We start from the raw sequence: 15476 nt of genomic DNA, 5'->3' as shown, positions 1-15476 counted from the left end.
ACATGGACCCTTTACAAACGTCATGTAAGGGTCCTTGAGATGTTTGAGACATATTCTGAATATTGGTTGGCCCTTAAAAACTCCAGACACACAGGTCCTGAGGACAGCTGATATCTTGAGTATTGGGGTGATGGTGTACAAGCACCGGTGACGTTAGAGTGGACACCTTATTAGAATGAAGGATAGCAGGACCCCTAAACAGATGCTATATGGGGAACATGTGAATGGAAAGAGAACCCGGCAGAAACCAAGCCTGCAATTTAAGGATTGTGATATGCAGGCGACCGACTGGGAGAGCAATGCCTGTCATCGCTACAGATATACATACATATATATATATATATATATATATATATATATATATAATATATATATATATAAATGCATACATGTATGTATGTCATCATCATCGTTTAATGTCCGTTTCCCATGCTTGCATGGGCTGGACAGTTCGACCGGGGTCTGGGAAGCCAGGAGGCTGCACCAGGCTCCAGTCAGAGATACCAGTGTTTCTTCGGTTGGATGCCCTTCCTAATGCCAACCACTCCGTGAGTGTAGTGGGTGCTTTTTACAGGCCACCGGCACAGGGGCCAGAGGAGGCTGGCAACAGCCACAATCAGTTGGTCAGTTGGTGCTTTTTATGTGCCACAGGCATGGAAGCCAGTCAAGGCAGCACTGCATTGGCCACGTTCAGATACACATGATGGCCATCCACTTGTGACTGAGGAAGTACTGACCTTTAGAAACAGTGTGTGCTCTAGAATGAATATTTTGCATTTGCGGCTCCGTTGGTAGCCAATGAACCCTAATCCCGACAAGCAGGCACAACTGCAAACATTGCAAATCAAGCTTTCCCCATTCACTGCTCTAACTTCTGAGCAGCAAGCTTAAATTCTTCATGAAGAAGAATACATGCTCTTTCAAAGGCGCTAACCCTTTCTTTAACCTTCTTCCTCCATCTGTGACTTCGTCATTCATACAGTGGATGACATGCAAATACTTATGAACCGTATTTCTGCTTCTTGCAAGGCATTTGGACTCAGCATTAGCCTGGACAAGACTGTTGTAATGTTCCAGCCTGCACCAGGAATTCCATATATAGAACCAGCTATCTTGGTTGAAGGAACAATTCTGAAGGTGGTAGACATGTTTGGGTCTACCTGGGCAGCACACTCAGCCGTTCTTGCTCCCTGGATGAGGAAATATCTTTCAGGCTGCAGAGAGCAACTGATTCCTTCCGGTCTCTTCTGTCTCATGTCTGGCCCCAGCATGGCATCACAAGGCAAACAAAAATTGCTGTGTACTGTGCATGTCTACTGACATTGCTCTTTTACTCATGTGAGACATGGACCCTTTACAAACGTCATGTAAGGGTCCTTGAATGCTTTCATCAGAGATGTTTGAGACATATTCTGAATATTGGTTGGACCTTAAAAACTCCAGACACACAGGTCCTGAGGACAGCTGATATCTTGAGTATTGGGGTGATGGTGTACAAGCACCGGTGACGTTAGAGTGGACACCTTATTAGAATGAAGGATAGCAGGACCCCTAAACAGATGCTATATGGGGAACTTGTTAATGGAAAGAGAACCCGGCAGAAACCAAGCCTGCAATTTAAGGATTGTGATATGCAGGCGACCGACTGGGAGAGCAATGCCTGTCATCGCTACAGATATACATACATATATATATATATATATATATCATCATCATTTAACGTCCGCTTTCCATGCTAGCATGGGTTGGACGGTTCAACTGGGGTCTGGGGAGCCCGAAGGCTGCACCAGGCCAGTCAGATCTGGCAGTGTTTCTACAGCTGGATGCCCTTCCTAACGCCAACCACTCCGAGAGTGTAGTGGGTGATTTTATGTGCCACCGACACAGGTGCCAGACGAGGCTGGCGAACGGCCACGCTCGGATGGTGTTTTTTATGTGCCACCGACACAGGTGCCAGACGAGGCTGGCAGACGACCACGCTCGGATGGTGTTTTTATGTGCCACCGACACAAGTGCCAGATGAGGCTGGCGAACGGCCACGATCGGATGGTGTTTGTTACGTGCCCACAGCACGGAGGCCAGTTGATGCGGTACTGGCTACGGCCACGTTCGGATGGTTTTCTTGTGTGCCACCGGCACTGGTACCACAAAGATACAAATTCCATTGATGTTCATCTATTTTGATTTTTTGATATATATATATATATCATCATCAATTGACATCCGCTTTGCATGCTAGCATTATATATATATATATATATATATATATATACTCTTTTACTTGTTTCAGTCATTTGACTGCGGCCATGCTGGAGCACCGCCTTTAGTCGAGCAAATCGACCCCGGGACTTATTCTTTGTAAGCCCAGTACTTATTCTATCGGTCTCTTTTGCCGAACCGCTAAGTAACAGGGACATAAACACACCAGCATCGGTTGTCAAGCAACGTTGGGCGGGACAAACACAGACACACAAACACACACACACACACACACATATATATATACATATATATAATGGGCTTCTTTCAGTTTCCGTCTACCAAATCCACTCACAAGGCTTTGGTCGGCCCGAGGCTATAGTAGAAGACACTTGCCCAAGATGCCATGCAGTGGGACTGAACCCGGAACCATGTGGTTGGTTAGCAAGCTACTTACCACACAACCATATATATATATATACATACATACATACTCTACACACACCTGAATATTACATATACACATACATATGTATACACATAAACACATGTAAATACATGTATACACATAGGTAAAAACATTTACATTAGTAATCAATTCATCGCCCTTAAGACCAAGTGACATGGAGCTCGTTAGATCAGTTACAATTTGATTGTTTAGTGGCAATAAATATATATAAGTGAGCAGAGTTAGTGGTTGGAATTAGTATCAATTACCTGTGCTATCTCTGGGCATGGGTATGCAAGCACACTATGCTCATAGGGTACAGGTAATAACAGAATAAACAAAAGTTTATCCAGAATCAAATTTAAATAACCAGAAAATGGAGAAAACTTTTGATCAACAAATTCACCAACATCGGTTGATTATTTTCCAATAGAAAACATGACATAAAAGCAGAAATATCCGTAAGACATGTTACGTTATGTTTTGTGGTAAAAAATAATCAACCGATGTTGGTCAATTTGTTTGTTGATCAAAAATTTTCTCTATTTTCTGATTATATATAGATATATTTAACCCCTGGATCTCTTTGGTTTGACCGGCAGTTTTTTCTAGCGCTGTCATATGAAATTGTAACCCATAATTATGACCCTAGTATCGATCTATTGCATTTCAATCTGTTTTAGGGTTAGGGGTGGGGGAAGGGTATCTTTTTTTTCTCCAGAAATGTAAATAAACCCAATCTGTTTCTTAAACAAGGGACATATTCATACGGCATAGAATGTTTTCACCTTCAACAGACATCATTGATTGGTTGAAATTTCAGAAATTGAAGAAAAAAAACAACAAATATCTAACAAACTATAGAATTTTCTCAATAAAGCCAAGAGAAAAAGATGTTTTATAAACACATTCTACCAGAATACGAAGTTTGAAAGTGTTTAGTTAACTAGAAATTATTTTTAAAAACTGCCGGTCAAATGGAAAAGATCCTAAGCCCTAAATGGATTATCCCGAGTTTACTTGTGCATCGCAAATGTATCTTTTTAGAACCAGACGAGTATACTCGGTCAAAATTAATTTTTAATTTTAGCACTCAAACGAGTTTGTTTTGTATCGTTTCATTTTTGAGTAATCACAAATTTACGTGCCTGGCAGCACATATTCTGGCGCCATTTCAAAGAATTTATGCTTCGGAGTTTTGAACTTTTACTTCAGTGCATTCTCAGATTCAGGAGAAGGTTGATGCCATTTTAGAACCGTCTCGTTTTGATTCTCTATTATTTATACAAATAAGAGAATTATTTACGCATTTTTTTTCTCAAAATGAAGATTTAGATATATTCAGTAATCACGAATGCGATTTTTCATTTCACGATCTGGAAAACTCTGGGGATGAATTAGACATGTGTAGTTCAGACTCTGACAATTTTTCAGAAGACAACAAAGAAGATAATTAGATAGATGCACGTGCATGACACGAAATCAATTGCTCGTCCGATTCGAAGAGAAAGCAGATACATGTGTGATGTCTGTAAGATAACTTTGTGTGTAACTCCTTGTTTTAAAAATTATCATTCTAAATAAACTGTCTCATTTTTAAAAAACTTTCCTTTGATTTAAAAGCAATACATCTTATAAAAAAATCAAAGATAATTAAGTTATATGTATTTTTTCAATGTCCAAGTTAACTCGTTTAAATCCAAATAATAAAAAGATAAAGGAAACAAGATAAAAAACTTTTTTTTGCAATTAAGACAGTGTATATAATTAAAAAAGGGAAATAAAAAAATATCCTCTGAAATGAAATGTCAAAACAACTGATCCATTAAGGTGATTAGAATCAAAATAAGCAACAAGGATATCCAGAGGTAATGCAGTACAATCGTTTCATGCAACTCCATTTAATTGAACAATGCAGAGCAATCCTAAATTGATGTAATGATTGCATTGTTCAATTAAATGGAGTTGTGTGAAACGATCATAGTGCATTACCTCTGGATATCCTTGTTGCTTATTTTGATTATATATGTCCATATATATATATGTGTGCATATATATATATATATACATACATATGTCAACATGCAATTGTAAAACCTGTAACCCTGAAGGAGCAGCAATTCCTAAATAATGGGTATTATATCCCCTTATTTTTACCGGCAATTAACCTCTAGAAATGGCCACTGGTACCCTATTTTATCTATCCTCACTTTTAATTTCTTTCCTCCTTGAATCTTTTATTTCGCTCTCATCACTACTTCAAAACTTCTTCAATATATTTACGCATACATGTAGGTTTTAATATATTTATGTCTACATCTAAAGAGTTTTTTAAAACCTATCATCATCATCATTTAACGTCTGCTTTCCATGCTAGCATGGGTTGGACGATTTGACTGAGGGCTGGCAAACCAGATGGCTGCACCAGGCTCCAATCTGATCTGGTAGAGTTTCTGCAGCTGGATGCCCTTCCTAACGCCAACCACTCCGAGAGTGTAGTGGGTGCTTTTACAAGCTACCAGCACGGGGGCCAGTCAGGCGGTACTGGCAACAGCCATACTCAAGTCATGTTTTTTAAGTGCCACCTGCACAGGAGCCAGTCCAGCTGCTCTGGCAGTGATCACGCTCGGATGGTGCTCTTAGCGCTACACTGGCATGGGTGCCAGTCATCGAATTTGCGAATTTGATTTGATTTCAATTTCACTTGCCTCAACAGGTCTTCACAAGCAGAGTTTAGTGTCCAATAAAGGAAAGGTACGCATAAGTGGGCTGGTTATGCCCCTGGCATAGGCTACAAGGTTATGGTCTCACTTGGCTTGCTGGGTCTTCTTACACACTGCATATTTCCTAAGGTCTCGGTCACTAGTCATTGCCTCGGTGAGGCCTAATGTTTGAAGGTCGTGCTTCACCATCTCACCCCAGGTCTTCCTGTGTCTACCTCTTCAACAGTTTCCCTCAACTGCTAGAGTGTGGCACTTTTTCAAACAGCTATCCTCAGCCATTCTCGCCACATGCTCATACCAGAGCAGTCTTCTCTCTTGCACACCACAACTGATGTTTCTTAGGTCCAACTTTTCTCTCAAGGCATTAACACTCTGTCGAGTACGCACACTGACATTACACATCTATCAGAGCATACTGCCTTCATTCCTTGCGAGCTTACGCATGTCCTCAGTAGTCACGGCCCATGTAGCATGGCTGTTCATACACATGCGTCATACAGTCTATCTTTTACTCTGAGCAAGATGCCTTTTGTTACCAACAGAGGTAGGAGCTCTCTAAACTTTGCCCAGACTATTCTTATTCTAGCAGCTACACTTTCAACGCACCTGTCTGTGTATTTATATATTTTTGATGTATCAGGTATACACTTGTTATTTAAACCCATCTGAAATCACGAGTCATGTTTGTGGATTAAATTACCTGGTCTTACATTTCTACGTAATATATATTTCTATGTTTCGTCTCAAGTTTCTCTTGAGCACTTCCAAGTGCAAACCTTAACTTTGTGAGAGAATTTCTTATTAATCATATTCTTTCTCATCATCATCGTTGTCATTTAACATCTGCTTTCTATGCTAGCATGGGTTGGACGGTTTGACTGCAAGCCAGAAGGCTGCACCAGGCTCCAATCTGATCTGGCAAAGTTTCTACAGATGGATGCCCTTCCTAATGGCAATCACTCCTGTATGTAAAAAATTAAAGTTACAAGCAGATATTGTGGACACCCTTCTTGAACCCAAATAATTCTAAATAATGTGAATAAGCAAGGGTTAATTCGTAAATTCAGCTAGCTTAGTTTTCTACCAGGGGTAGCATCAACAAATATGACATTCTGGAGTCTTTTTATTAGACCAACTCATGGCTTGACCCCTCAATTATGAAGTAAAAAGTCATAAACTACCATTACATTTATCCCTTTCAGTACCTTCCTTTAATTCAATGAGCAGAAGTACAATTCTATAAAGCCAGATCAAGTGAGGATTTGATTCCTATCTGACACATTAGTATTTCCTTATGTTTGACAACTTCTGCATAAGAAATGGTGTAGGCCTTCACATCAGTAAAACCTCCAACAGTTTGTGGCAAGAGAACTTCTTAACAAAGTCACCATCCATCTGTTGGCTCCATTTCTATCTCATCTCCTGAAACGAACATTTCCTGCCAGAATACTCCCTTGCAGTATTGTGATGATGGGCTTCTCTCTCACATTCCCATCCAGTCTGACATGCTCCAAGATTTGGTTAAATTGTTATAAAATCTAATGATAACGAGGATTAGAGGGTGGAGGTGAAGAAAGAGATGGGCAAATCCCTGTTTAGTTAAGAATATTTAATATCTATATATATAAAACTCTAGTTGTGTGAGTGTCTGTCTCCTACGATTTAGAGTCCTAACTACTCCCACATTTTGCGGTGCAGTTTAACCAAATTCGGGTATCTTATAATCGTGATTCATATCAAGCTCGTCTGAGTATTAGCGCGCGTCTACAATGAGTCTATGATTTTAAAAATAATTTAACATTTTTTATTCCATTTTAATGCATAATTTTTCGTGTGTCGATGGCAGCGGAGTTGGCGTCCATGGTCACAGCTGCACCTGTTTGCTTCTCCCCCTTCTTCCCTCCCTCGTGAAGCTGTGGGGAAGGGAGTGTAAGGAAATCAACGTCGTAATGGAGACCAGCGTTCTTTTAGAACAACGACTTCATGGCTTGAAGACACCAAAACAGAAATGGCTAAGAAAGCCCGAATTGGAATCTATAAGGGAAGTAACTCTCTAAAAATGCTTATATAGTTATTTCCCTTACAAACCCGAGCAACGCCGGGCGATACTGCTAGTACCTTTATAAAATAATAAACAATTAACTTTGAGAAGGCAAAAACACAACACATACTGGGCTGCATGTTGTGTTCTTGAGCAAGACACTTTATCTCACATTGCTCCAGTTCATTCAACGGTAGAAATGAGTTGCAAAGTCACTGGTGCCAAGCTGTATCGGCCCCTTTGCCTTTCCCTTGGATAGCATCGATGGTATGGAGGGGCAGGGTGGCTGCTTGTCTTCCATAAACAACCTTGCCTAGACCTATGCTTCAGAAGGGAATTTTCTGGGTGCAACCCCATTCATGACCAAAGGAGGGGGGGGTCTTTACCCTAGTCAGGAATACTCTGTTACTCTCTTTTACTTGTTTCAGTCATTTGACTGTGGCCATGCTGGAGCACCGCCTTTAGTCGAGCAAATCGACCCTGGGACTTATTCTTTGTAAGCCCAGTATTTATCCTATCGGTCTCTTTTGCTGAACCGCTAAGTGACGGGGACATAAACACACCAGCATCGGTTGTCAAGCAATGCTAGGGGGACAAACACAGACACACAAACACAGACACACATATATATATATATATATATATATATACATATATACGACGGGCTTCTTTCAGTTTCTGTCTACCAAATCCACTCACAAGGCATTGGTCTGCCCGGGGCTATAGCAGAAGACATTTGCCCAAGATGCCACGCAGTGGGACTGAACCCGGAACCATGTGGTTGGTAAGCAAGCTACTTACCACACAGCCACTCATACGCCTATGTTTAATATTGTGAATAAAATAACAAACAAGCAAATTTGAGAATAAACACAACAACTTACTTTATGTGAATTGTTACGAATATATTCTTGAATATATTGAATGTCATCAAGCAAAATTTTACTTATATTCTTATCAACTTCCATCTTTTAAATGAAATATGCTAGAAAAAGAAAGAAATTAAAACAGATTTTTAAAACCTTATAAAATGAGGTGAACAACAATACAGAGAAGTTTGATGGTTCTAACATCTCACATAAAATATTACAAATATTGGAAACTTCAGTTCCTCTAAAATATTAATTACATCTGAATGTTCTTCCTGGCATTAATAAACAGAACAACTTACTTTATGTGAATTTTGTTCAATATATTCTTTAATATATTGAGTGTCACTAAGCAAAAGTTTACTTATATTCTCATCAAATTCCATCTTTTAAATGAAATATGCTAGAAAAAGAAAGAAATCAAAAGTTTCAAAACCTTATAAAATGAGGTAAACAACAATGTTAAGAAGACTGTGTTTCACATATTTCTCATAAAATATTACAAAAATTAGAAACTTCAATTTATCTAAAGTATTATTTACATCTGGATGTCCTTCTTGGCACTAATAAACCTAACAACAGTCATTGTGTTGAGTCTCTTGGTCAGCTACATTACTCTGCTTATTACAGTCTGATTGGTGACAAGTAAACGCTGAATATTGGAATGTACAGTCTGTTGGTCAGCCAGGTGGAGACACTGTTCATGTTGAGCTTGGGTTTGTGGATCATACCTCAGCAAGATGGACACAATGTATGTCTGGAGCTATAGATCTGTGGATCAAATCTCTGTTCATCTTGAGCAATGGACCATTCCTCAGAGAGCACATTTTGAGATATGGGTCTATTGATCATACCTAGTTATTCAATTCACTGTCTAGGCATCATAGGTTGTGTTTGATGAGAACCTACCTGGAGCTAATCAACAACAAATTCCAACATCTCAAAGGTGATGGAAACAGTTTTAAACAACCAAATTATCAATTTTGATATAATTCCCTATTCTGTGACCATCACCATGGTTCCATATTTTCCAGATATATTGTATCTTTGGTTATTTCTTGATGTTAGTCAGTATAAGAAAGCATCATAGCCTGAAGGAGACAGGCTCCATTAGGGGTCTGTGAAGTTTGATGTAGCACAGAAACTGAACCAAACTGTTTCAAGTGTAAGTACCTTGAGAGAAAAGTTGGACCTAAGAAGCATCAGATGTGGTGTGCAAGAGAGACGACTGCACTGGTATGGTCATGTGGTGCGAATGGATGAGGATAGCTGTGTGAAAAAGTGTCACACCCTAGCGGTTGAGGGAAGCTGTGGAAGAGGTAGACCCAGGAAGACCTGGGATGAGGTGGTGAACATTAGGCCACACCAAAGCAATGACTAGTGACTGATACCTTTGGAAATATGCTGTACTTGAGAAGACCTGGCAAGTCAAGTGAGACCATATCCCGTGGCCTATGACTGTGGTATAACCAGCCCACTTAGGCGTACTTTTCTTTCATTGGACACTAAATTCTGCTTGCGAAGACCTGTTGAGGCAAGTGAAATCAAAATCAAATTTGATGACAGCACTGCCTGACTGGCCCTCGTGCTGGTGGCACATAAAAGCACCCACTACACTCTTGGAGTAGTTGGTATTAGGAAGAGCATCCAGCTGTAGAAACTGCCAGATCAGATAAGAGCCTGGTGCAGCCATCTGGCTCACCACTCCCCAGTCAAACCGTCCAACCCATGGCAGCATGGAACGCAGACATTAAACGATGATGATATATATATAAATATATATACATATATATATATACACACACACACATATATATATGTATACATACATCACTGTTTATCATGGGTCGATTTCTGTGAGATTTTTGATGGCTCACCAGGCCTGCATGACTCAAACACCTCCTCCCATAAACCACACACATAAAAAGCAACATTCTCTCACTTTCCACAGGTCCCCCCACTTCTAAGACCCCTCCTAATTCTCTCATACTTCACACTCTCCCTCTCAAACCTTAAACAACCATCATGCACTATCTTCCTCCATCCATCACAGTCTTGTACCTCCCTCTCCCAATTACCAACTGCAATTCCTGTCTGTATTAGAGGATTTTCAAGGCAACCCTTAAACCTTAGTTTAGGCTTATGCGCTGGTCTCCTGCCATCTTCCAGCTCCCCATACAATAATATATATGGGCATACCTACAGAGTTCTGTACCTCCACCGATTTTGGATGATCGTAACTTTCAGAAAAATTAATATTTTTTAATGAAATTTTCTACGAATATGTGTTATATCATGTTGATTCCGAATATACAAAATTTGGAGGGGGGAGTGTTTTAGGAGGGGGTGGAATTTCGGAAAATTCACCTGAGTCCACTACGATTAGTCTTAACTTTCAGGATAATGGATATTTTTTTTACGGAGATGTACCTGCATAGCAAGTGATTTGATCTGAGATTGTGTGCTGAAACGAAAACAATTGCAGCGTGGAAAGCGTTTGTAAGCCATTTAATGAAATTCTTTACAAATATACCAAAGACTATGTAGTTTGCGAGGACATAGGAATTTGGGGGAAAACAATTCGGGATTGTTTTTGAGAACTATTCCCCACTCGGGGGAGTTTCAGAACAAGTCGACCATATTTGTTTCGTTTTCTACATTTTGTGCGTTTGTGCATCCGTAGATTTCCAGTGCCGCAACAGACAATGAAGGCAAATGAAGCCTTCACAGAAAAACTCGTTATGCTAAAAATAACAGCTAAAGGTCTGGTACACACACATATGGGTAAGACTTCCCACTGTAAGTAAATTCCCAGATAAACGTTTCTAATAGAAAGGCAGAAGACATCAAAAGTTAAAACAAGGAATATACACGCTAAGTCAAATATAAAAGTGTAAAGCATAATCTCTATAATAAATATGATATTCTATGAAATGGATCTTTTCGGTTTGAATGGCAGTTTTTTCTAGCGGTGTCATATGAAATTGTCACCCATAATTATGACCCTAGTATCGATCTATTGCATTTCACTCTGCTTTAGGGTTAGGGTTGGGGGGAAGGGTATCTTTTTTTTCTTCGCAAATGTAAATAAACCCAAACTGTTACTTAAACGAGGGACATATTCATACGGCACAGAATGTGTTTTCACCTCAATAGACATCATTGATTGGTTGAAATTGCAGAAATTGAAGAAAATAACAAATATCTTACAAACTATAGAATTTTCTCAATAAAGCCAAGAGAAAAAGATGTTTTATAAACACATTCTACCAGTATACGAAGTTTAAAAGTGTTTAGTTACGTGGAAATTATTTTAAAAAACTGCCGTTTAAACCGAAAAGATCCAATGAAATAATTCCCATTTGAACTTTTTTAATTACATGTGTGTGTGTGTGCGTGTGCGTGGTAGAAATCTACGGATGCACAAACGCACAAAATGGAGAAAATGAAGCCAATATGGACGACTTGTTCCGAAACACCCCCGGGTGGGGAACAGTTCTCAAAAATAACCCCCCCCCCCCCAATTGTTTTACCCCAGAATTTCTATGTCCTCGGAATCTACATAGTCCGAGGTATATTTGTAGAGAGTTTCATAAAAAAATATCCATTTTCCTGCAAGTTAAGACGAATTGAAGCGGACTTCAGTGAATTTTCTGAAATCCACCCCCACCCAGTTATGCATATATATATATATATATATACACATACACACACATGCATTTTATCCAAAAGTAGCAAAATTATCACAAAAACTGTTACTCAGAGTTTCACGTTCCCCTTCGTTGACGAATGGAAACGTGAAACTCTTGTTTTCCCCCAAATTCCTATGTCCTCGCAAACTACATAGTCCTTGGTAGATTTTGTGATATTTTTGCAGCATTAATAGTAAAGCATATTACTCTACCTCCGGTATTCGAGTACTATTTTTTCCACAAGGTGCTTGTGCTTAATCTGGTGTGTGTATATATATATATACGTAGTTCAAATCTAAAAATCCATTTTTGAAGTTGCCCCACCCTTCACGACAACAATCAACATGAGAATCATAAAACGTTTTTCACTTTGTCAAGACCACGACTGCTGTCGACATAACACTGAGCACATTACGTCATCCATATTAATTTCAATATCTGTATATACACACACACACATGTATATATATATATATATTTTTTTTTTTTTTCAAAGGGCAAGACCACTAGGTAGTCGGCCGTATGCTAGAAATAGATCACCTACAATGTTTTCTTTGTAGTTTGATCGTTGGTGATCTATTTCTAGCTTACGGCCGACTACCTAGTGGTCTTGCCCTTTGAATATACACATGTATTAGAATTTTCTCTGATTTTCGTATTCTAGGCTACTGGTTTTAAATTGATATTAATTAAATTATTATTAAATTAATCTCCCTCATTATCTAAATATATATACATATATATACACATATATATATATATATATATATATATATATATATACATATATTAATAATAAAAGGGGCGTTAGCACGCCGGACGAAATGCGTAGCCGTATTTCGTCTCCCACTACGTTCTGAGTTCAAATTCCGCCGAGGTCGACTTTGCTTTTCATCCTTTCGGGGTCGATAAATTAAGTAATGTTTAACAAGTGCATGAATTTAATAAAAGCATCTAAATATGAGACATTATGAAAATTGTTCAAATTTAAGTCCTTCTTGAGCGACACCATTTTTCCATTCGAGTCAATCCAGAATTACAGATAGTATTTATGGAGTTTGGTGGGCTGTCGGGGGATTTGGGGCCAACTCTGTACTATATATAAATATATATATAAATTGTCGTGGTCATGGAAGTCCCAGGTAGCAAGTGCGTGAATCAGTTCGCCCCTTTGGAAACGGCAGGATTGGAGCAATTTAGGACAAGAAATATAGACTGGGCTGGCCACATCGCAGGAGAACAAATGAACTGTCAGGTTTCCTTACTATTAAAATACCTTGAACCCTACAATTAATTGTTTGTGCTTTTGGTTGTAAATTTCGAAAAAAAAAACACCTTAATTATAATATATATATATATAATATATATATTATATATATATATATATATATATATAAAATACCGTGTACATTAAAACACATTAAGAGGCTTTCATCATAGGAATGCCTTGCGCTAGAGAGAACAGTTTAAATCCAAGCCACTAATTAGGGATAAATTCTTGGACTTTAACTGTTCTTTCTAGCGCAAGGCATTCCTATGATGGAAGCCTCTTAATGTGTTTTAATGGACACAGTATTTTATAATAATATCTAGTCTATTGACTAAATTTTTCGTACGCTAGTGCCACTGGCAGTAAAAATCTCTATAATTTTTATAACCCGGATATTACTTATTATATATAAAATAGGAAAGCCCTCTGCCTTCCTATTTGGAAGCTTCTTATTGTATTTCTATGTAAATAATATATAGTCTAATGACTAATTAGTTTTTGGTGCTAGGCCACTGGTAATAATAATTTATTATTACCCTATTATATATATATATATATATATATATATATTTACAGAATCGGAATGTCCATAGCCGAAGAAGTGGGATTCCGTAAAAAAGCAATGTTCTAAATGAGGTTAGGGCGTTTACGTGTGCGCCATGGGTGGAGGTCCGAAATAGCACAATGTCTATATCCTCAGCCACACACTCAGATTTACAAAATTGTCGTAGAAGATATGGATTCAGAGAATCGTGGGGTTGTCAGGGTAAGGTCTTCTTCTTCTTCTTCTTCTTGTGGACTTGGCTGAAGAGTTGAATTTTTTGGGTTTTTTTCTTATTGGAATTAAATAAAATTACGGAAAATAAAAACTCAAAGAATTACGGTAAAAATAAAATAAAATTACTTACCACAATAGGACGGCGAAGGACTCGAGGGTGTGATGAAATGGAATTAAAGTTAGCAAGGAGGATCTGAAGTTCGATCTAGACAAGTTCCCGTGATCGAAAGTCAATGAATGAAGGTCGGAAGCGAATCGTTCGACTGGAGATCGCGTGTCACACTGGTCGACCAATGCACGGCAAACAGACGGACTTCTTGCCTTACACTCTCACACTCACTCCTAACCTTTCTTTACTTAACCAATCTCCCTCCCTCTCTCCCCCCTTCCCTTCTCTTTTTTACTCTCTCTCTATCTCTACCCTCCCCTTCCCTTTTTTTACTCTATCTCTACCCTCCCCCTTCTCTTTTTACTCTCTCTTTCCTCTCCCCTTCTCTTTTTTACTCCCTCTCTGTCTCCCCCTTCCCTTCTCTTTTTTACTCTCTCTCTCTCCTCTCGCCTTCTCTTTTTTACTCTCTTTCTCTCTCTCCCCTTCCCTTCTCTGTTTTTTACTCTCTCTCTCCTCTCGCCTTCTCTTTTTGGCAATCTTTCGTCTCTAGTAGACCTTTCCGTCGATTTCCGTAAAATAAATTTTTTTTTTCCATATGGGCTTGCGGGAACTTTTGAAGTAATGAGGAGCGAAAGAGACTAAGAGAAATCGATTGTATGAGGACGGAAGTTCTTTTGAAGTTACCGGCATGGAGCATTGATGTACATGTGGTGTGTGTGTGTTTGATGGGGTGTGGGAGACAGACAGTATGTTGTGTAAGTGAAGTGCTTCTGTTAGTGTGTGTGAAGAGAACAGAGTAATGTGTGAAAGAAAGAGATAACTGAGTTTTACTCGGTGTATGTGTATATGTATGTATGCATGTATGTGTGTGTGTGTATGTATCTATGTATGTATGGTCGATTCAGTGTACATTGAATCGGCCATACATTCAACATACATACACACACACATACATAGATACATACACACACACACATACATGCATAATACATATACACATACACGAGTAAAAAACTTCAGTTATCTCTTTCTTTACACAATTATTCTGTCTCTTCACACACACTAACAGAAGCACTTCACTTACACAACCATACTGTCTGTCTCACACACCCCATCAAACACACACAACATGTACAATTCAATGCTCCCATGCACGGAACTTCAAAGAACTTCCGTCCATACAATCGATTCCTCTTAGTTCTTTCGCTCTCATTACTTCAAATGTTCCCGCAAGGCCATATGTAAAAAAATAAAAGTTTTTTACGGAAATCGATGGAAACGTGCTACTACAAACGAAAGATCGCCGTATGCATGTATGTGTGTGTGTGTGTGTATGTATCTATGTAG

The 15476-nt window shown here is 38.9% G+C and overlaps 1 protein-coding gene across 3 annotated transcripts in view; it reads right to left on the bottom strand.

Annotated features, from left to right (window-relative positions):
* Window positions 1–14388, bottom strand: part of LOC115231136 (E3 ubiquitin-protein ligase MIB2) — a 37735-nt gene extending 23347 nt beyond the window's left edge. For 2 of the 3 annotated variants that reach the window (XR_004997647.1, XM_029801220.2), the window contains exons 1-2: window positions 14151–14387; window positions 8296–8396 (exon numbers count right to left, since the gene is read on the bottom strand). Coding sequence is in view for 2 of the 3 variants with exons in the window: in XM_029801220.2 (XP_029657080.1) it covers window positions 8296–8379 (84 nt within the window). In the remaining variant the exon portion in view is untranslated. Of the gene's footprint in view, window positions 1–8295; window positions 8397–8582; window positions 8684–14150 lie in introns of all 3 variants that reach the window. The other variant, XM_036499959.1, reaches the window with a different exon arrangement.
* Between the last annotated feature and the right edge of the window lie 1088 nt (window positions 14389–15476).

The sequence above is a fragment of the Octopus sinensis genome, unplaced genomic scaffold, assembly GCF_006345805.1.
Source record: "Octopus sinensis unplaced genomic scaffold, ASM634580v1 Contig17532, whole genome shotgun sequence".
NCBI classification, from domain to species: domain Eukaryota; kingdom Metazoa; phylum Mollusca; class Cephalopoda; order Octopoda; family Octopodidae; genus Octopus; species Octopus sinensis.
Note: the sequence above shows the minus strand (reverse complement) of the source record. Positions and strands in the feature narration are given on the sequence as shown.